General features: G+C 57.7%; 1 protein-coding gene across 1 annotated transcript in view; it reads right to left on the bottom strand.

Annotated features, from left to right (window-relative positions):
* Positions 1-2,694: 2,694 nt before the first annotated feature.
* ZNF496 (zinc finger protein 496) overlaps positions 2,695-22,526 on the bottom strand; it is a 31,629-nt gene continuing 11,797 nt past the window's right edge. Inside the window, exons 7-10 of the mRNA XM_040622698.1 lie at positions 9,477-9,609; positions 8,937-9,044; positions 8,013-8,120; positions 2,695-3,631 (exon numbers count right to left, since the gene is read on the bottom strand). Of these exons, the coding sequence (XP_040478632.1) occupies positions 2,859-3,631; positions 8,013-8,120; positions 8,937-9,044; positions 9,477-9,609 (1,122 nt within the window). The 3' untranslated portion in view covers positions 2,695-2,858. The remainder of the gene's footprint in view (positions 3,632-8,012; positions 8,121-8,936; positions 9,045-9,476; positions 9,610-22,526) is intronic.

Raw genomic sequence — 22,526 nt, 5'->3', positions numbered from 1 at the left:
GCTGAACCCTGGCCAGTCTTGGGTTAAACGGCTATGGTGTGACCAGGTGTGTAGCCTACGCCTGGGGTAGGGAAACCGTTCCTTCCTCTCTCCTCTAGAGACAGGTCAGATCGGGCGACTGAAGCTGAGACCTTTCACAAGGCGATGTCTGATGTCCAGAAGGGCCATCTTCAATATCCTCGCACCTCAAGCTCTCCAGCTGACCATCTCTCTCAGGCTGTGCTTTTACTTTTTTTTTTTTTAATAAAATTAAAAGTCTAACACGAGTATTAATTCAGTGAGTTTTTATTATGCACCTGTTAAGTTTGTGGGCACAATACCAAGGGATCAGAGGAATAGGGAGGGCAGATGCTTCTCAGATGTGCGGTCTTTGAACCTCATGGCAAGGCAGACACCTCACCTGCCTGCCCAGCGCCCACAGAGGGAGGGAGGAACCAAGTGGGCCAGCTCTCCTATCTGGAGCTTTCCCCAGCGCAGGTAGCCCCAGCTTCTCTTGCATGGCATGAACCTGGGATCTGACCTACATCACCCAGGACAGTTTCCAGGGGCAATGTCATCTCCCGGCTTCCTGGGCGCCTTGGTCAGCTCTGGGTCAGTGAACGCAAGGTGGCCTCACAGTATTTGATGGGCACTCAAGAAATGTAGCCTCCTTGTCGGTGTCGGTTCTGTTACATTCCATTTGTTTCTTATTTAGGACCCAATTTTACACATAAAATATACACCAGTGAGTTGAACAACGCTTTTAGACAAGTTTCTGAAGTGGGTGGGTGGATACACTCACCACTGACGGAAACTTTGGGCAAGAGCTTGGTGGATGGGATGAATGCGTGGAGTCTGGCTTCTCTATTTGGAATTTTCTACTCTCTTAGCTTTTAAAGATTTTTTGCGTTCTCTCTCCCCTTTTCCTGGCAGGTCAATACAAGAGGCAAACTGTTGAGAAACGAAGAGCCCCCAGTAGTTTATTTTTTGTTGAAGGTATGACCAAATGTTTTTATTGCATTTACTGTCCCTGGGTAGGTGGACGCGTCTACACGAGAACAGAGCTCAACTATGGGACCCTGTAACCTTCACCGGCGTCTCGATGTGGCAATGAAGTGTCACCCGACAAGGAGCAGCTGCTGGCTGGGTGCCCGGACATATAAATTACACAGAACACCTGCCTGGGTGCTGCTGGATTCTACAGCTGGCCACAACTACTCATCAGTCCCCGTGCTTCCCAGTCACTGCTTTCTTCCAGAACAGAGCCCAGTTACCAATGGTCACTCCCAGTCCACAGTCACGGGCTGCAGACTTTCAAGGCTCTCGTGCATTGGACACCCGCCCTGGGAACAGAAGCTTGGGTCTGAATCCTGCTTCCGCTGGAAGTAAGCAAGCTAGTTTATACTGACTGTTCCACGAACTAGGAATGACAACAGCACTGCGGGACTCTCTGGTGTTGTGGGTTGAACTGTGTCCAACCCCACAACTTGTAGGTTTAAGTCCTAACCCCGGTATGTCAGTGTGACTTTACTTGGAAATAAAGCCATGGCGGATGTAATCAGTTAAGATGGGAACATACAGGAGTTGGAAGGGTAGGTCTTAGATATGGGCGGTGTCCTTGTAGCAGAGGCAATGTGGTCACAGACACAGACACAGAACACCGTGTGAAGATAAGCAGTACATGGATGGGGTGACGCTCCCCCAAGTCATGGCCTATCAACTGCCAGTAACCACCTGCCAGAGGAGACGCGGGACACATAACCGCCCTCTCGAGGACCCAACCCTGCAGACACCTCCATCTTGGACTCTGCCTCCAGAACTCAGATGCTGTGTGCGTTGTTGTAAGCCGTCCTGTTTCTACAGCAGCCCTAGTGAACAAACAGGATGGGGCAGGCTGAGTTAATGCTCACGGGAGGTTGTGTCCCCTGCCCACCTCACCCAGACAACACTGTGCGCTGAGCTCCGCACTCCTAGACGCGGCGGGGCAGGATGGGGCGTCTAAGTGCCTTTCAATAGATGATGACCACACTCCCACTGCACCAGCATTTATCAAGGGCCTCCCAGAGTACAGAGAACAACGTTTTGGGGAGGGCACGCAACAGTGTAAAACGTGGGCTTTCCCTTCAATGAGCTCACATTGCCTAATAATCAGACACCATCACTAATGAAAGGGTGGGACCGTTTCCCTGTGCAGGCAGCTGTCTAGCCCCCACCGAGGCTCCTCTAACAGTGGACTGATCCTATGGGCCAGACGATGATGGGGACAGGACATGGCTGGGGGTGCTTGGCCCTGCCCCCCCACCAGGTGACACTGGCCCGACAGCCTTCCTCCCAGCCCACAACCCTCCCCCCCCAAGCCTCTTGCTGTCACACAGAAGTGCTGTTACTCCCAGACCTCAGGATGGGGGAAGGGAGGATGTGGGACAGGGATTTAAGACTGCATTTAAGACCGGTTGGCAAGGGACACTCGCCCGCCCCCGGAGGGTCACCATGGTGGGGAGCAGCCCAGTCCCTCCTGCCTGGAGAGCTGTGCAGGGGGCTCCCTAAGACCTGGAAAGAGGAAGAGTCAAAGCCAGTGGAGAGAAGCCCTCCCTGCTTTTTGGCACAGCGGAGACAGAACAAAAGCTCAACGGGCCACTATCTCGTTTCTACCTGAGAGCAAAGGGCAGAAGGACGTGACTCTGTCCTGGGCGGCGCCTGGCGGGTGTGGGACCAGTCAGTACCGCGGAGCTCGCCCTGCCCCTGGGTCGGGGGGAGGAAGAGGGACGGGAAGGGGGACCGGACAGGACGCTGCCCTGCCTGGAGGGGTTGCCCCCGCGCGGGGAAGGGGTGGGGAATGTGCCCCGCTCCCGGACGTGCCGCCCCCGCTGCAGGCCCCCTCAGTAGGAGTTCAGAGCCTGCTTGGAGCGGCGCTTCATGTGCAGACGCTGGTGGCGGAGGAGGTCACAGTTTTGCGAGAAGCTTTTGACGCAGTACCGGCACTGGAAGGGCCGCGCCTTGTCCTTGCAGTGCACGCTGGTGCGGTGGCGCGCCAGGTGGTCAGGCCGCTGGAACGCCTTGCCGCACTCGCAGCACTGGAAGCTGAGCTCGGCCGAGCCGTCGGGCAGCAGGGCGCCGGGACCCCCGCCCACGGGACCCGCGCCCGCCGCGGCCTCGGGCTCGCGCTTCTGCAGAGGCCCCAGTCTGCTGGTCTGCAGGTGAATGCGCCTGTGAGACAGCAGGTGTGAGTTCAGGCGGAAGCTCTTCCCGCAGGCGCCGCAGCGGTACGGCTTCTGGGCCTCGTGGCTCTCGAGGTGCCCGTCCAGGTCCTCGCTGTCGCTGAACAGCTCCCCGCACACTGAGCACTCGTGCGGCTTCTCCTGCTCCCTGCGGCTGCGCAGGTGCCGGATGAAGTTGACCCTCCAGCGGAAGATTTTACCGCAGTTCGGACAAATGTAAGACTTCTTCGAGGACGACGTTTGCACCTCGCCCCCGGCCTCGGCGCCACTCCGGTGGGAGGTGGGCAGGCTGCGCGGCTTCTCCGTGGGGCTCCGCGGCTCATCCGCGCAGTAGGGGCCGAGCTGGGAGTCCTCGTCCCCAGAGCTGGACAGGACGATCTCGATGGTCACCTCCTCATCCAGGCCATTCTCTGGGGCCAGCGCGTCACCTCCGGCTACGGGAAAGCCACAAGGAGGGTCAGCGGTGCTGCGCGTGCCACACCCCCGCACCTATAAACCCGACCCAGGAAGGCTCGGCTTGATTCTTCCCCCCTAAGCCCCGAATCCCAGTCCTTATTTTTCCTCTCTAGGCACTGAGACCGCTACAAGCTCTAACGACTTTGTGTCTATCGGTGTCAAGTCCTGGCCGTGCACACATCAGTCAGCACCGCCCTACTTAACCAGGCCTAGGGCCCCTTCGAGACCCTAGTAGAGAGAAAGACCCTATACCCTATAAGGGCAGCGGCAGGAAGGTGCCAGCTACCACGTGCTGAGCACTGAGTTCCTTCAGGGGCTTGGCCAGACTTCTGACATCAGCAGCCCCATTTGCTCCTGGATACAACCCAGTGATTTGCCAAATTACACACACAGGCCAACTTGGGGAACACGCTCTGGGCTCAGGGCTGAAGAGGGAGTCAGCCTTGCTGTGCTGACATCGGGGCTGCCCCACTGTCCCCACCACCCAGGTCACCTGTGTCACCTCTGAGGCTTGCCAGCAGCCAGCGGTGGGAATGCGCAGTGGTTCTGGAGTTTATAACCTAGTCTGAGGCAGACTCAATGAATCCTAAGTCTGTAACGTTGGAAGATGGGGCAAGCGGGTGGGCAGTGGAATGCCTGGCTTGTAGTCCCAGCCCACAGCCCAGGCATAGCTCCCCCTCGGGTCTGTTTCCTCACTTTTGTGAAATGTGGACTCAGGTCTAGAACGGGGAGTAGTGGAGCCAGACCCTTGGAGACATAAGCAGGGATACGGTGCTTCTGGATGTAATCTCTGGAGGGGGGAGTTCCGTGAGGTCAGGGCACCTGAAGGCAGGTGGAGCTGGAGACAGAAGCAGGGCAGGAAGACTGAGAAGCCACAGAGAGCAGGAGACAACAGGAACAGCAGAGCCATGGGAACAGGTGTTCCTTAGAAGACAAGGGGGCTCAGCACGCAATGAGGCTGGGGGGGTGGGAAGAGGCACGAATATTTGGGAAATTCCCTGTTTCATTCACATTGGAGAAAATGACAAAGCGTGTTCTGGAGAGAACTCCAAGTGCCTGGAGAACCATCAGGTAAAGGGATTATGGGTGTGAGCCGGGGATCCAGTCAAGCAATGGGGATGAAGTAATCCAGGAAGGATCCGTAGAGGACCCTCCTGTGGGACGGCCTGAACTCCTGGGGACTGCACGGGGCCCACCACTGGTTCTGAGACTTGCGTGTGAGCAGCCTGGATAACAAGCAAGAGACGGATGAACCCTGGGGTTCAGACCTTTGGCATTCTATGCAACAGGCCAGCAAAGCCACTTATCCTCGATGCCCAAGGAAGACTGGCTGCAGAGGCCGTCCTGCGGGAGATAGGACTCCCACTGCATCCACGGGCCCCGAGGGGCACAGAGCCCTGAGCCCACCATTACCCGCAAGCCGCACATTCTCACGGAATTCCAACCCTTGCTTGGGGGTCATCGGCCTTTCTTCTCAGTTTCTCCCTTTTGAAGATTTTATTTATTTGACAGAGAGAGAGAGTACAAGCAGGGGGAGTGGGAGAGGAAGAAGCAGGCTTCCCGCAGAGCAGGGAGCCCGACACAGGGCTCGATCCCAGGACCCTGGGCTCAGGAGCCCAGCTGAAGGCAGATGCTTCACTGACTGAGCGACCCAGGTGCTCCCAATTTCTCCCTTTTGGAATGAAAAGGTCCATTCTATGCCTATCCCACCACTGCATTTTGGGAGGTACAAAACGGGACGTCTGGTCTCACAGGTTCACAGCTGGACAGGGACATGCCTGGGTCTCACCGACACCTGACCTACAGGGTATTTAGGTGAGATGACAGATGCAGGGCGGATGCTGGAACAGACTAAGGGATGTTTGGAGCAGGTGAGTATCTGCGGCATGTGAAGAGGGCAGGAACGCTGGGGCACCTGAGGGCAGGACACAATGAACTGAAATGCATCCCCTTAAAAATTCCTATCTTGAAGTCCTAAGCCCAGCACCTTGAATGCAACTATATCTGGAGATAAGGCATTTCAAGGGGTAAAGAAGTGAAAATAAGGTCATCAGGGCAGGCCCGACTCCAGCAGGTGTCCCCCTAAGAAGAGATGAGGGCACCAACAACCAGAGATGGGCCATGTGCAGACGCAGGGAGGAGACGTCTGTCCACAGGCCAAAAAGGGAGGCCTCTGGGGAAGGACGGCATTCCGCCCCCTTCAGCCTGTGCTCTGAGCCCCCAGATTTCTGAGAAAACCAGTGTCTGCTGCTCGAGCCTCCCAGTCTGTAGTATTTTGGTAGGCAGCCCTAGGAGCCTAATATGATGCATATGCGGTGACATCCACTCCAATCAGAGTCAGCAGGGACAGGAGCTCTGTGCTCGGCACGAGGAGGAAGTCAGGGTGTGCGTGGGGGCGGTTAGGATTCCAGGAGGGAAGACGGGAAGAGTTACTGGTCCAGGTGCTCTTACGTGAATTATTTAATCCTCAACGGTAAGTCCACCTGGCAGCCAAGACTGTCACCTCTGAGAGACAAAGTTGCCCAGGGCTTCAGGAGCACGGGAATGTAGCCCGTGCTCGGCTAGCTGCAGGTGGGAAATGCCAGACCGTAGGGTGTGCTGCGGCATGTGCATGGCCACGCCGGCAGCTCACGCCCCAGGAAGGGCACGCGTGGTCTGCAAATGCACTGCTCCCCGAGCAGGACGGCCGAGTCACAGCCAGGGCAGGAAGCCAGATGCAAAAATAAACAAATAAATAAAAATCCAGGCATTATAAGAAATACATTCTTGTCATGTTAGAATGGGGAGGCTTTCTTACAAGACACAAAACCTGAAAGGAGATGATGAAAAAATTTACAGTTCTAAAATGCAGAAAGGGGTGCCAGGGTGGCTCAGTCAGTTAAGTGTCTGCCTTCAGCTCAGGTCATGATCCCAGGGTCCTGGGATCGAGCCCCACATTGGGCTCCCTGCTCAGCAGGGAGTCTGCTTCTCCCTCTGTGTCTGCTGCTCCCCCTGCTTGTGCTCTCTCTCAAATAAATAAAATCTTTAAAAAAAACGCAGAAAAATAATTATGGACTGAAAGACGTAAAAAGTTTTAAAAAAGTGGGAGTAACTGTGTGCAAATACGTAAGAGGCAACAGAACCAGGCCCGTAATTCAGAGTTCCTAGGAATTCCCAGAGAGGACAAGCTATGACTCGGTGACGGGCCGAGAATAGCCCGGAAGCCCCAACCCCCTGTGTGAGGGACTCAGGCAGGGGGGCCTCTGGGAGGTAGCTGGGTCTAGACGCAGTCTTGAAGCTGGGACCCCGGGCTCGGAGGAGCGCTTACAGTCACAGGAAGACGCGGGACAGCATCGCCCTCGGTCTCCAACAGAAGGGAAGGCCGCGTGAGCACAGAGGGCGAAGGCAGGCATTACAAGCCAGGGAGCGTCCTCACCATCCACGGGGCCTGTCAGCACCCGAGGCCGGCCTGCCCCCGACTCCAGGACCGTGAGAAGGAAATGTCTGCTGTCTTCGCAGACCGCTCAGAAGGCGTCAGCAGCACACAGCGCACGCACGGCAGCTCCTGCAGTTCTCATGCTGCTGCAGGGCTCGGGGCCCAGGCAGAGCTCACCCCGGGGGAGGGGGACACAAGCAAACACCGGAGCTGCTGACTATTATGTACGCAATGCAGAGAAAAGCACGCAGAGCCAGAAGAGACAGTCCATGTCAGTGTGGCCGTTACAGTGACCACGCCGGGAGCACCCAGCTTGCGGTCGGGGCGGGGGCACAGGTCCCTCCCCTGCTCAGAGGCCATGGGCCACCAACACGCTTGGAGACCTAGCATCCCTCCCTGTTCTCAGACAGCCACACTCAGCGTCTTACGCTTCAGAGCCAAATCCCACCCGGGGCCCCAGTGCAGGGGCAGCGGAGCCGGTCAGCATCCACCTTCTAATGGCATGCTGATGAGGCTGAGATATGCTGGGGGCAGGCAAAAGCCAGCAACATGCAAAGGCAAGTCCTGGGTACCCCTCAAGCCATGACCACCCTTAGCACGCGGAACCCCGCTCCTGCCCGCAGAACCCCGCTCCTGCCCGCGGAACCCCAGCCCCGCCTCGTGGAATTCCCATTCCCGCCCGGCAGAGGGAAGCCTAGTGCAACAGAACCAGCACAATCAGCGTATAATCCACAGGAGCAGTCAGCAGGGATCTCAGACCCCAGGACTCCCCCACCCCAGCAGCATGTGTGCACACGCACACACACCCCACACGCACACATGTACTCATTCATGCCACACTCAGCAATGCACACACACCCCACTCGGACGCACATGCCCCCCGATGCGCACAGACCCCACACGCACACACTCGTGCCACACTCAGCACCCCCCCCCTTCGGTACCTGGGCAGGTGTTTTGAGTCGTCTGCTGGCAGGTCTGGAACTCGGGCACCTGTAGCTCATCCCGTTTTCGTCTCTCTTCTATCTGGAATGGCTGGAGACTCGGAAAGTCTTTCCAGAGAAGAAAACGGAGAGATCGATTTGTCCTGCAGCTGCCAGGCCGTGGTCGGAGGGCAGCCCGGGGCTCCCGCTCAGGTGGCCACACAGTGAAGTGACGTAGGCAAGATGGGCCACCCCCACGAACATGGGTGCTGAAGCTTGACAGAACTCCCTGTGGTCACCGTCAGTCCGTGTGCTGGGTGTCTACAGGGTCCCGCACCCCACAAAGATGCTGCATAGACGCAGCCTGCAGTCGGCCAGAGCATGCGCACGCTTGTTCCGGGCAGGGACGGGGCCCAAACCTGGTCCGCTCCGTGCCGGCTCTAGGGTCCCAAGGGGAAGGGGTGCGGGGCTGCTGGTCACGCCCCACAAAGCTCACTCCCCTGAAGAAGCAGACATTTCCAGGGCACGGAGGCTACACACGTGAGCTCTGCAGACACGGCGTGGGGGAGGGAGCAGGTGAGAAAACACCACCGCCGAGCCCCAGCTCCTCCCCGTGTCAACACCTGGCGTCTGTGGCTGCAAGCTAGACTGTCCGAGCATCTGCTCCAAAGTCATGCTGGGGAGGATCTGAGCCCACTCGTGGACGGGCCACCTGCTCAGCACAAGCCAGGCGCCACTTACAGCACACGGAAGGATTCCTGCCGTACCCTCGTCTCCAGTCGAGGGGAGTGGCAACATTAAAACCTCACATGCTTTCTGGCAAGAGTCAGGGAGGAGCCCAGACAGGGTGCAGGGGTAACACCTGGCTGCAGAGAGACGGTGGAGGGAGTGGGCCTGCCTCTGGCCAGCAGCAACCTTCCACCCAGTTCTGGAACCAGTACTCACCTAAGTATGAGACCTGGGTCACATCCTTCCCTTGGAGGTCCTGCAACTCGGGGACCCGGGGCTCGTTCTCCTCTCCCTGGGAGAGATCCAGCTGGGTGCCTGGGTCATCTGTGTGCATAAAGGGGAGGACACACACCCATAAGCCATGTGTGCCCACAGGAAACCGGGGCGGTGGACGGTGGGGACCCCATGCAGGTCCAGAAGAGAGAGCTGGAGGCATGCACACTGGGTCACGGCCCCACGGGCCGGGCAGGGCTACTGAGAGCAAGCAGGGAGGGGACAGGAGAAGGAGCACTCGAAGGGAGGAGCTGTGGGTTAGGGCGTCTCCTTCAGGACTGTCACGGAAACAGAAGCAAAGCGAGCCACAGCCTACCGACAGCAGAAAACCAGGTGTATGGAAGGTTTAGTAAGCAAACCAGCCAGGTAGGCCCGAGGTACACGCGGTCCATCTGCACAGTGCCGTGGGGCCAGGGGTGTGCAGCGAGGCAGATGCAGGCCCCCCAGTTCTCTGGTTTCAGGACAGAGGGGAGGAAGCCTTACTTGGAGGCAGTGAGACGCCACAGTCCTCCCCGATGATGAACTCTCCATAGAAGCCAGTCTGTGCAGGGTCTAGAAGGGACCAGTCCTCTTGCGAGAAGCAGAAGATCATGTCCTTGAAGGGGGAGACCCGGTTCTGAAACCACAGGAGAACGAAAAGGACGCCTCAGTGCTGGGTCAAGCTAGGGTAGGCATGCTCTGAGCACGGGGAGGGCCAGCTGGGCCGAAGGGCAGAGTCCCCAGCAAGACGAGCGAGCAGAAAGGCTGCCGGAGCCCGCGCGGCCTCCCTCGCTCCAGCCTGTCCTCGTCCTCAGGCCCCTCTGGTCTGGCAGGTGCCGCACGGGGTGGCCAGGGGGCAGGGTGCACGGGAACGGAGCTCCGACTCAGTGCGCGGTGGCTGGACACCCACACGTGCCGGCTGGGCAGACGGCAGACGCCCAACCACGGTGCCCACGCTGACATCGAACTCTCATCCATTCTGTGTGCAGGCAGCGTGCGGAGCACACAGGTGCTTTCACAGCAGCATTAACGATACTGGTACTAACGGCAGACGGAACACAGCCTCTGTGCCCGTTGTCAGAGAGCTAATCTACCGGCAGCCACCAGGCACGGCACGCGCCTGTGAGGAAGCACGAGGGCCCAGCTGCCCTCAGAAGGATCTCCCACCATCGGCCGGTCCACGGAAGGCTGTGCAGAGGGCCGTCCAGCCTGTGCCCGCGGGGGCGTCTCGCGGTCTGGGGCACCGGCGGCTGCTACAGGGGCCTCGGGGAACGACTGCGAGGAGACGTTTCGGACACTTCAAGTCACGGACCCCGGGCCTGTGTCAAACTTCACTTTGCTCTAAGATATGACGGCGTATCATATAACCACATGCCCCTCACTCCCTCACACACGCACTTGTTAATTTTACAACTGCATCTGGAGACAATCAAGTGATTTGGCAAACACGAGGGGCACAGAACCTTGCGGGCGGCGTACCAAGCCGCGCCCTCACGTGTGGTGCAGGGGCGCGAGGCTCACTCGCTCATCGCCGGGGACATGCAGGAGCAGCCACGGGTCCGCCCAGTGTCTGTCAGCACGATTCTCCCAGCGTGGCGGCTCTCGGCCCAGGGCGCCTGCCTTACCCCCACTGCGGGGTGGGCGCCTGTGCCTCAAGTGCCGTGCCTCAGACAGCCCCACACGGCAAAGGGCGGCCCTGCCACCACGTCCACAGGGCCACGACGGACAGACTGCCCTACAACGCCCTAGAAACGCTACCCGGTCCTGAGTCGTGTGAATTATGAAACAGTCTTCCCTTTCCGAGGAAAAAAGTCACAGAGCTGCAGAAGTGCCTACAACGAGCAGTTAGGATGGGGAGCTGCTGGGCTCACTTTCTCACGGGGCCCCTGGAAACCTTGCTAACGTAAACCCATCATCAGGGAGTCAAGCGAAACTCAAGTCTGAGCTTTACACTGACTTGGTTTTGTTTTTGGGGTTTTTTGCCCAGGAGCGTCTGACTGAAAATGATTGCAAGTGTCATGCTCCCCTGCGTCCTTGAGAATTTGGGGAACAGGTCCTCACGCATGGAGTGGAAATGCATGTTTGCAGACATCTGGGAAGAGGTCACAGCACGCCCACCGTATGGGAGACAGAGATGGAGGCAGGAATGTGTGTGGAACAGCGTGGAACAGGCCACTGGGCAGAACCCCGTGAGGTTCCTCTGCACGCCTCTCCCTCCTGTGTGACGACGCGCCCCGAGCACCCATCATCTATGCGGATAACTGATGGGACATCATTCATCACCATTCACACCGTATTACTGAACACGCATGTACCCAGCACGAGGTGTAAAAGCTACCACCACTAACGGACTTTGCTTGGGGTCGGGGGGGGTGGTCTCGTCTGCGCAAATCACATCGCAGCGCCATTCTGCATGCTTCCCGATGCTGAAGTCACCGTCCATCACCCCCTGTTCAGCTGTGTCCCCGGGCACACATGTCCTGTCCACGGGCTTACACGAAGGTGTGATCTCAGAGCACCGCTGGTTCACCCACTCTTGTGTTGGTAATATTTGGGTGCTCCCCAGTAGTTCGCTGCTACAGCAATGGTTTGGTGAGCTCTCCCATAGGCCTCCCGTCCGTGGGCAGGGACTCCAGGGAGACACGCAGCAGGACGAGGGCTGGACCCCTGCGGACACACACCTTCCCCGATATTAAATACCCCCACATTGTTCTTGCCCCACAGACCACGCACCCCTGTGTCTTGTCTCCCCACAGCTTTGCCAGCACTGGGTGCCAACACCGTCTGCGGCCCCAATGACTCTGGGTGTGCCGTGGTCCTAGCGGGGACCCCCCCTGCGCTCAATGAACCTTTCCTCCCGCTTTACTGGTCAACCTGCGTCTGTCTGCTTGGAAATGCTTTGTTTTCTTTGCCTATTTTTCTCTTATCTAATGGCTCCTGTTTTGTTTTTTGTTTTTTAAATTGTGGATATACTTCACTCTTAAAGAAAGCATAATATTATTTTAATTTAAATTAAATTCTAAAATAAAAAAATTCTGATCACTTTATGGTGATATAAAAAATCAGTAATGTTAGCGGTACAGGGTGAACTTCAGGAGAACGCTGAACACGTTAGGACGGGGATAATTTTGATAAGAGAGCTCTGAAGCAAACATGTGATTTTGGAACAAAACAGACCGACACAGAAGAAAAATCACAGCACAAAATTTAACAGATAAAATTTAACCTACATGAAAAAGCAAAACCCTCATCTGGGGAACGGGAAAAGATAATTTTTATCGAATGTCTCTGATACAATTGGTTGACTAGAAATAAAACCAGATCCTGATCCGTGATCAAACTAATATAAAAATAAAAACCTCAGGGGTGCCTGGCCGGCTCAGTCAGTGGAGTGTGTGACTCGATCCGGGGCGGTGACCCTGAGCCCATGGTGGGGGTACGGCTTGCTTAAAACAAATTCAAAAAGAAAAGAAATCCCCGAAACCCTAAAGTACCAAAAGGGGAACAAACGGCTTTCAGAGAATAAAAATAAAGACCAAATAAAGAAATAATGGGCAGACACATAAAACTTACAAATATGCACAGTAATGCTGCATAAGTAAGATTACGACAAACAACAAGGGGCACACAGGTCCAGCACGGATGAACGGGAAGGGAGCAGCGCCTGTGACACCAGCAGAGAGCCTTCCATACCCGTCAGAAAGAAGCAAGAAAGTAAGTACTTTAAAGTCCATGAGGAAAAGCTCCCCTTGATTCATGCATGAAAACACGTCTAGGACACCGTCTTCCTGTAATCGCTCTGATGAAGACTGGAGACAGGAGAGATTTGCCAGCAATCTTCTGACCCTTCAGTGCTGGGAACCCTGTCGGCAGGAGCCCGTGCCCCAGCAGTTACACCCAGAGAACTTCTGTCCCCTTGTTCTGTGTGTGTGGGGGGCGGTTCACTGCCTGCTGCTGACATCCACCCACCAGGGTCCTCTCCACCCAACAGGGTTCCCCTGCAGCACTTGGGGTAACCTGCACCCGCCAGGGTCCCCTCTGCCCAACGGGGTCGCCCTGCAGCACTCGGGGTCACCTGCACCCCCCGCCAGGATCTCCTCCAACTGATCCAGTCATCCCACATCTGATTGGGTCACCCCACTTCTAGAGGACCTTGACCCCAGGACTCTCCCCAGATATTCCGGGGATCTCTGGGGACTCTCCCCGGTTCACTGATGACTCCCGTCCAGGTGACTCCTGGGTGAGGACCCGAAGCCCGGGGGGACCTGCCACATGGCCCCTGCCCACAAGGATGATGGGTGTCCCCTCTGACACTTCGGCAAGAGCCCCCCTTCCTTCCCCCTCCAGCCCTGCGGCGGCCAAACCCCTGTTCTGGACGACTGAAGACCTCCCCCACAGGGCGGCTACGCGGGGTGGTCCGAAGGGTGAGGGCAAACAGGTGGGCTGCGAGCACCTGGGGGGTCGGGATCCCTTTCCTCGGCTCTCCCACTCGGTCCCCCGAGTCTCTGTTCCCAGTGTGTGGAGCAGCTGGGACCCTGTCCTGAGCTGGCTGATCCCAGCCATCTTGCTCCTTCCCCCCACGCCCCTTGTCTCTTTGTTCCACCTTCATCCACCGCAGACAGGGTGCTTCACCCGCCTGGTTTTCCTGGAAACCAACCATGGCTCTCCCGACTTCCTCCCTTCTTAGCACCCCTGCCCTCAATACTCATACTCTCATTATTGGTCCCTCTAATTTCTTCATTAATTCGTCTCATCTCGAATCCAACAATTTCATAGGGAATGACAGTCAAACAGGGATTCCAGCCCACGCCACTGGAGGGGCCCCTCCCGCTAAATCCCATGGCCCTGGCTACCAAGGAAGGTCACCCAAATGGCCTACCAGCTCGGTAACCTCAAACCAGGCTCTGGTCTACAACCACACCCCTGCTGGGTGGACACGTCCCCCGTTCGGCAGGACGCAGCTGCTGAGGCCTCCACCCAATGCAGAAGATCTGTCCTCGTCCGTCTGCTGGCCGGGGCAGAGGCCGCCTTCAGAAGCCTGAGTAAGCGGCCCCTGGGCTGGGTGCAAGCAGGCCCCTAGGGCGGCCCACCTCGGAACAGCCACAGGCCAGAGTGGACCAACGGACTACTCACCACTGAGCACAAAAAAGGGAGCATTCCCTATGTTCCCGACCTCCTCTCCTTCCCTGAGCCACAGAGCCCCCTCCTCCTGGCACACGGTCAGTCTCGGCTCTGCCAACCAGCCGGCCGCTCCCTGGCACCGTATTCAATAAACCTGTATCTTCTCTCAAACACTTTAACCACAGCTCACTGGAGAGGCCACAACCCCCACAACCCAATCACAGGAAAGCCTCTGGAGTCATCTGGAAAGGTGTTATTCTGGTAAGTAAAGTTAACAAGGCGGCTGGCAGCAGCCAACACAACAATCAGCTGCATTTCTAGATCCGTATATGAACAGTACCCGGAAGAGGAAATTAAAAAAAACCAGACAACTTAGAACATCAAAACCATGGACTTCTGAAGGAAAATGCATAAAACTCCGTGTGTCACCCGAACACGGAAGGACTGGACACGTTTCCAGACTGTAAAGATGTCAGTTCGCCCCCCAACGGCCTGCAGATTCTAGGCGATCCCACACAAAAACCCCGGGGGGCATTTTTAAATAAACGGGTGTACACGTTCTGAAACGAATATGGACAAAAAAGCACGGAGAGCAGTGGCAAGAGTTCTGAAAACAAAGAAACAGGGGGACGCACACTACCCAGCGGCAAACCCTGCTCTGAAGTTACGGTGTTTGGCCCGAACGATCACAGCACCGATCGACCACGGGCAGCCCACATGCTCAGACGGACGTGGACTGGTGTGTGGCAAAGGTCTCCGGCCACGTGGTGGGGGGAAGGAAGATCTTTCCAGTGAGTGGTGATTAACAGCTGAACATCCACACAAAAAAGTAACTCTCACACAAACACAGAAAGATCGCCTGAAATAAATGTAACAACCCACAACTCTAAAACTTCCAGAAGAAAGTGCTTTGTGACCTTGGAGTAGACGAAGATTTCTTAGGACATAAAAAGCATGAATGGCAAAAGAAAGAAAGTGATAAACTTGACCTTGTGAAAATTAAACATATCTGACCTTCCAAAGACACCAGTACAACAAGGAAAAGGCAAACCCCAGACTTCCAGTACATGTATGGGACAAAGGGCTCTCATCCAGAATGTACGATGTGTACAAAGTTCTTTTTTTTTTTTTTTAAAGATTTTATTTATTTATTCGACAGAGACAGAGACAGCCAGCGAGAGAGGGAACACAAGCAGGGGGAGTGGGAGAGGAAGAAGCAGGCTCATAGCAGAGGAGCCTGATGTGGGGCTCGATCCCATAACGCCGGGATCACGCCCTGAGCCGAAGGCAGACGCTTAACCGCTGTGCCACCCAGGCGCCCCTGTGTACAAAGTTCTTAAGACACAGCAAGATGGGTGCCTGCTGGCTCAGTCGTACAGGGCGAGTCCTGATGTCAGGGTCATGAGCTCGAGCCCCAAGCCGGGCGTCGAGTTTCCTTAAACAAAACCGCACAGTAAGACAAGGCGCCCAGGCAGGAGACGGGCGATCTGGACGCTTTGCAGAAGACAGAGGAATGACCCACAAGCACGTGGAAGGGTGATACACTTCGTGAGTCAACAGGGAAATGCAAACTAAAACCATAGTGGTTATTTTAATGGCCAAATACATACTTCTTCTAAGAAAATGGGAATAGCAGGAAACGGGAAAGATGGGCATTCACTAGGTGGGAGCGTAAGTGGTGAGTCAGCAGGGAAAACAGCCGTCTTCTCTGTATAATCGATCACACACCCTCCGACAACTTCACTCCTACGTAATCACCCAAGAGAAATGGAAACATACATCCGCAGAAAGACACGTTCTAGAAGTTCCTTCATAACAGCCAAAAACGGACGTGACTGAGATAACCCGTTGAGAGGTGACGACAGACCGCTGTCACCATACGTGGATACTATCTAGCAACGAATGGGCACGCCGCTGACTCGCACACGTGGGGGATGGCTGAATCAGCCGGCTGGGTGGGAGGCCGCCTCGAAGGCCACACACTGTGTGATTCTGTTTACGTTCAATTCCAGGAGAGGAGCTCGTGTTCAGTGGCCTGGCGTGGGGACCTGGCTCCGCCGCCAACGGGCACCAGGGAGCTTCTGGGGTGATGCAGACACGCTCCCCATCCTGACGCGGGCGACCACGCTTGCCACACACTCTGCAAGCCAGACACTGAAACAGATGTACTGTATGCAAATTACAGCCCCAAGTTACATTCTCTTTTAACGTAGGCTCTACCCCCATGTGGAGCCCAACTCGGGGCTTGAACTCATGACCCTGAGATCAAGACCTGAGCTGAGATCCAGAGTCGGACACTTAACCGACAGAGCCACCCAGGCGCTCCTCAAAATGAGACTTAAGGCGGTATGAATATAGACAGCATTTTCCACCTGGTCCTGGTGAGGAGGAGAACAGCGCTCCGTCCGTGGAGCGCTCCCTGCGGGATAACCACATACGCTCTCTCTGTATGCGGTGTTAGCCCCGAGACCCGTGATGCAGCCACGGAGCGCACACGACCCGTGCGGCCTGCATCTCATGCAGAGGTACACTGCAGCGGAGCGAGGGCCAGGCTTCACCCGTCAGCATGATCACGGCAGTGACAGACGGGGGAAAGCCGTCGGGAGAAACGCTGGACACCAGACGCCAACCGAGCAGCAGAACCCTGGATGCACATTCTCTCAGCTGAAACTTCCAGGACGTGACACACGTGCCGTGCTCCTGTATGCAGCTGCGCGTGGCATGAATGGAGAGAGAAGACGCATCTGACACTCTACAGGGTCGGGGAAAAGATGGGCACGGGGGTGGACAGTGGGGGTGGGGAGAGGACAGAGAAACTGAAGTGGAGGGTCTCGGCAAGTCTCTGTCCTACTGTTGCAATCTTTCCCAAGTCCGGAGCCCACTCCAAAACAAAAGTTAAAGCATGCAGAATAGTTCAGAAATGTCCTCAGCTCAGCAGGAGCTGGGACGGGCTTCCCAATCTACAGGCACGGGTGAACCACTCAGCATCTCCGTACAACGCACACGGCCTGAGTGGCTCATCTCGACGGCCGCACGGAGGAGGCTGGTGTGGGGGCAGCACACGGTCCACAGGATGGACGACAGCCCGCAGGAAGCCACGGGCTTGCATCAGAGAATAGGGGGTCAGCCTCAGACTGGGTCACAAAGGGACATCCCCAAATACGCCACTTTGGCGTCAGGACTTTCCAGCTGAGGGAAATTGAGGAACAAGACCGTGGAGAACATGTTTTGCTCGCCCGCGTCTCTGTCTAAAGCCATCACTGTTCTTCCTCGTCAAGAGCCCCCCGCCTCTCCGCTGCCTGGAAGGGCTAACGGCCCCTAGCCCCCAGAGAGGACAGCACTCTGGCCGGCCCAGAGACGACAAAACAAACGTCACTGCGCAGCCCTTAGCGTCCATCACCGTCCGCAAATGTCTGCCTTCCCACAGCTTACCAACCCCGGAGCTCACAATCCCTGTGCTCGGTACTGCTTTCTCCTAAACGCATCGCCCCCAGTCAAACAGTCCACCAGCCGCGGATCTGACCGCCTGCGTGGGGGTCTGTGAGGCCCCGACAGACACATCAAGAACACCCTTCTCTCCTGCACTTCGCCTCTGTCAGCCCTCTGTGCAGGCCAGCACTGAAGCCGGGACAGCACAGGAAGGGGCTCGCTCCCTGAAGGTCTGCGGACGAGGAAAACACGGGAAGCGCCACGGCTGGTGAGACAGAAGGAAATCGGAGCTGTCAGAGGGCAGTGCCTGCAGCTCTGCGGGTTCTGGAGAAAACAACAGACTTGTAACGTGACTACAGTTATGGATTTCCTTCCCTTCACCCTTGGATCGGCGCCTGAGAACGGACCCAAGCCTGGAAAGAGGAGCGAAACACAGTGGGCGCAGACACGCCCGTGGCGTCTCCGGATGCAAACCTGAGCCACGGGGCGGCCACAGGAGTGGGATCACAGACTTTGCCACCGCCACTTCTGCCTCCTTCTGACACACGGAGCAGACATACTTCCCCCTAAGTATTGCCTCCAAGAACAGAAAGCCCGGGGCCGCGGGTACATAAAACACACACGTGAGACTCTGGAAGGCAGAGAGAAGGCCGGGGCAGGCCCTGGACCCGAACAGCTATGGTGACGAGCCCCTGGCCCTGCTCGTGCAAGCAGGGGAGCGCAGGAGTCCCGCCTTGTGCCCTCACCGGGTCATCGCAAGCTGTCCTAGCACCCCTGCCCCAACCCTGCGCAGGACCCCCCCCCCCGTGGCACTGCCCACGGGGACGTGGCTGTGCCCTCCCCGCCCGTGCTCCAAGCCCGCGCAGGAGCCCCCCTCTTGCGGCAGCGCCAGCAGGGACCCCGAGGCAGCCTGCCCCCGCCTTCTGTTGGAGTGTGTCCGAAGGGGAAACCCAGCTGGACGGATGGTTTCAAGGAGACCTTGGGTCTCATAACAAGAGGAAGAGTCCGCGTCTCAGATGAGTCTACACCAAGAACCAAGAACCGGAGCGAACACAGAAGACAAAGAGCGAGTAGTGGAAACAGCAGAACGCAGAGCTCAGGGATGAGCTCCCAGCAGGAAGAAGGGTACACAGGACGGAACCGGCCCACGGGGAGAGACGTGCCATCTGAACGACGGACAGAGAGCAGACCATGAACGCGCAAGCAGAGTGTAAGTAGCCTGAGTGAGGGCCACGGAACAGCTGAAATCCCACGGGCAGAGTCCTGCAGGCCCACGGGGCTCGGAAACCGCCTCCAGAATTCCCACATTTGTTCAAACACGCAGCCCCACAGATCCAAGCAGCAGAGAGAACCGCAGACGGGCCACCCGGAGAAATCGTGGCAAACACACGGGAAGTGGACTGGTGAACTCTCAAGACAGAGGAAGGACAAGAGCACCCTGAAAGTGGCCACAGAAGGATCCCTTCCCCGCAGGAGCGAAGACACTTCTGAGCTGTGACGAGGGAGCACGGAGCCCATTATCCACTGTCCATGTGCTGAGCGCCACCGCCAACCACGGCCCCCCGGTCTGCAGAAGATGCCCTCTGGGAACGAAGGGGGCCACATGCTGCCCGACGCGTCCACAGTCAACGTACCTGTGGCCAGCAATGACACCAGGAAGAACGCGGACCACAGGCTCTCCGGGTCAGGAAGCGGTGAGTACGCGGGCGTAAGGACCAGAGCGCAGGGAGCCCCAATGGAAGGAGCTGCTCTCTTTCCCCCAGGGCTGCAGCAGCAGCAGCTGTCCCGCTGTCTCAAGTGCGTGTATGCGTGTTCAAATCTGTGTGCACACAGCAAGGGGCCGCGGAGGGCCACGGGGGTGGGGGTGGGGGGGCGCATTCAGTCCCGTACCTGACGGGATACCCGCAGCAGTGGCCTCCAGAGCTGCTCTGACAGCGTCTCTCACGGAGCAGCCTGCACTCAGGCCCTGAGTCTCGTGGGGCCACCGTCTGTGCATCTGATGAACCCTGACCACAGGCGCCGATGTCCCATCACCGGGGAATCCGCTCAGGTTTCCCACCGGCCTGCAGCCCCAGCTGAGGTCTCACCTCCCTGGCCCCCGGCCCATCTAACCCGATGTTCCCTCTTACTGATCTCTTCTCCGCTGACCCGGCCCTGCCGCTTGGCCGTGAACTCCCACTCTGTGCGGAGCTGCGCCCCATCTCTCTCCTCCCCTGCAAAATCCCTCCCGTGCTCCCTTACCCCAAGCCATGGCCCAGAATAACATCTTCAACACGGGCCACAGCATACTTTCATAAAGATATGGTCAATCAACAGGGAAGTCTACAGAATGTTCTAGTAACCCACAGGAAGGCAAAAAAAAAAAGAAACAAAAACCTGAATGGGAAAAAGACATCGATAATTACATTAAAATAAGGGCACCTGGATGGCTCAGCCTGTTAAGTGACGGACTTTTGATTTTGGCTCAGGTCATGGCCTCAGTCAGGCTCCGAGTGTAGCAGGGAGTCTGCTGGAGATTCTCGCCCTCTGCCAAGACTGGGGGGGAGGCTCCATCCCATGACCCCAGGATCACGACCTCGGCCACCACAAGAACTGGACGCTTAACCACCTGTGCCACCCAGGCGCCCCAGACGTGAGTTTCTTTCAGATAGCAGAGAGGTCAGGTTTCTGAGTCCACTCTGTGACTTAACTGATGTATTTAGGGCGTCCGGCTGGCTCACTTGTGAGAGCAGGCAACTCTTGATGTACAGGTCCTGAGTTCAAGCCCCATGTATGGGGCAGAGTTTTACTTAAAGAAAAAGACTGAGAGATGTATTTCTTTTGAAGATTTATTTATTTGTGACAGCCCACGTGTGGGTGGGGTGTGGTTGGGATTCTCTCTCTCTCCCCCTCCACCTCTCCTGTTCGTACTCTAATAAATAAATAAACCTTTAAAAGAAACTTCAAACATAACGGGACAGGCAGGTTGGAAGTGAAAAGATGGAAGATACATATGACACAACGACTGATCAAAGGGAAGAGGAGCAGCAGAAGACCAGGTAAGGTCGACTTCAGAGCAAAGAAAACCACTAGACGGGGACCCTCCAATAACAGAAGGGTCGTCCACCAAGCAGGCACAGCAATGCTCAGTGTGTATGTCCCAAACCAGAGAGCTGAGACAAAGGATGCAAACGGACAGGACTGGAAGGCGGAGAGGAACCAACCACTACCGATGGCCGACAGAAAACACGCAAGAGCAGAACAGGCCTGCACCGAGCGCTGACCCACATGTTCCCATCAACACCAAGAGCAGCGCTTACACTGCTGCCAACGCCACACAGCTCTGGCTGCGCCCTGGCTCACGCACCCTGGCCCACACACCCTGGCCCACCGGATCCTGGCTCATGCACCCTGGCTCACCAGATCCTGGCTCACGCACCCTGACCCACGCACCCTGGCCCACGCACCCCAGCTCACCGGATCCCGGCACACGCACCCTGGCCCACGCACCCTGGCTCACCGGATCCCGGCTCACGCACCCTGGCTCCCCGGATCCTGGTTCACGCACCCTGGCCCACGCACCCTGGCCCACGCACCCCAGCTCACCGGATCCCGGCACACGCACCCTGGCCCACGCACCCTGGCTCACCGGATCCCGGCTCACGCACCCTGGCTCCCCGGATCCTGGTTCACGCACCCCGGCCCACGCACCCTGGCCCACGCACCCCAGCTCACCGGATCCCGGCACACGCACCCTGGCCCACGCACCCTGGCTCACCGGATCCCGGCTCACGCACCCTGGCTCCCCGGATCCTGGTTCACGCACCCCGGCCCACGCACCCTGGCCCACGCACCCCAGCTCACCGGATCCCGGCACACGCACCCTGGCCCACGCACCCTGGCTCACCGGATCCTGGCTCACGCACCCTGGCTCACCAGATCCTGGCACACCAGATCCTGACTCACGCACCCTGGCCCACTCACCCCAGCCCATGTACCCCGGCTCACCGGATCCCGGCACACGCACCCTGGCTCACCGGATCCTGGCTCACGCACCCTGGCTCACCGGATCCTGGCTCACGCACCCTGGCTCACCGGATCCTGGCTCACGCACCCTGGCTCACCGGATCCTGGCTCATGCACCCTGGCCCACGCACCCTGGCTCACCGGAACTTGGTTCACGCACCCTGGCTCATGCACCCTGGCTCACCAGATCCTGGCTCACGCCCGGCTCACCGGATCCTGGCTCACGCACCCTGGCTCACCGGATCCCGGCTGGCTCACCGGAACCTGGTCCCACGCACCTGGCCCCACCGGATCCTGGCTCATGCACCCTGGCTCACCCCGGATCCTAGCTCACGCACCTAGCTCCCTGGATCGGCTCACGCACCTGGCTCCCCGGATCCTGGTTCACGCACCCCGGCCCACGCACCCTGGCCCACGCACCCCCAGCTCACCGGATCCCGGCACACGCACCTGGCCCCCGCACCCTGGCTCACCGGATCTGGCTCACGCACCCTGGCTCACCAGATCCTGGCACACCAGATCCTGACTCCCGCACCTGGCCCTCACCCCCAGCCCATGTACCCGGCTCACCGGATCGGCACACGCACCCTGGCTCACCGGATCCTGGCTCACGCACCCTGGCTCACCGGATCCTGGCTCACGCACACCCTGGCTCACCCGGATCACAGCTCCACGCACCCTGGCTCCACGGATCCTGGCTCACACACCCTGGCTCACCGGATCCTGGCTCATGCACCCTGGCCCACGCACCCTGGCTCACCGGAACTTGGTTCACGCACCCTGGCTCATGCACCCTGGCTCACCAGATCCTGGCTCACGCCCGGCTCACGGATCCTGGCTCACGCACCCCTGGCTCACCGGATCTGGCTCACATCCTGGCTCACCGGATCAGCTCAAGCACCTGACCACGCACCCTGGCTCACCGGATCCTGGCTCACGCACCTGACACGCACCCTGGCCACCGGATCTGGCTCGCCACCCTGGCTCCCCGGAACCTGA

The sequence above is a fragment of the Ursus maritimus genome, unplaced genomic scaffold, assembly GCF_017311325.1.
Source record: "Ursus maritimus isolate PB19 unplaced genomic scaffold, ASM1731132v1 scaffold_5, whole genome shotgun sequence".
NCBI classification, from domain to species: domain Eukaryota; kingdom Metazoa; phylum Chordata; class Mammalia; order Carnivora; family Ursidae; genus Ursus; species Ursus maritimus.
Note: the sequence above shows the minus strand (reverse complement) of the source record. Positions and strands in the feature narration are given on the sequence as shown.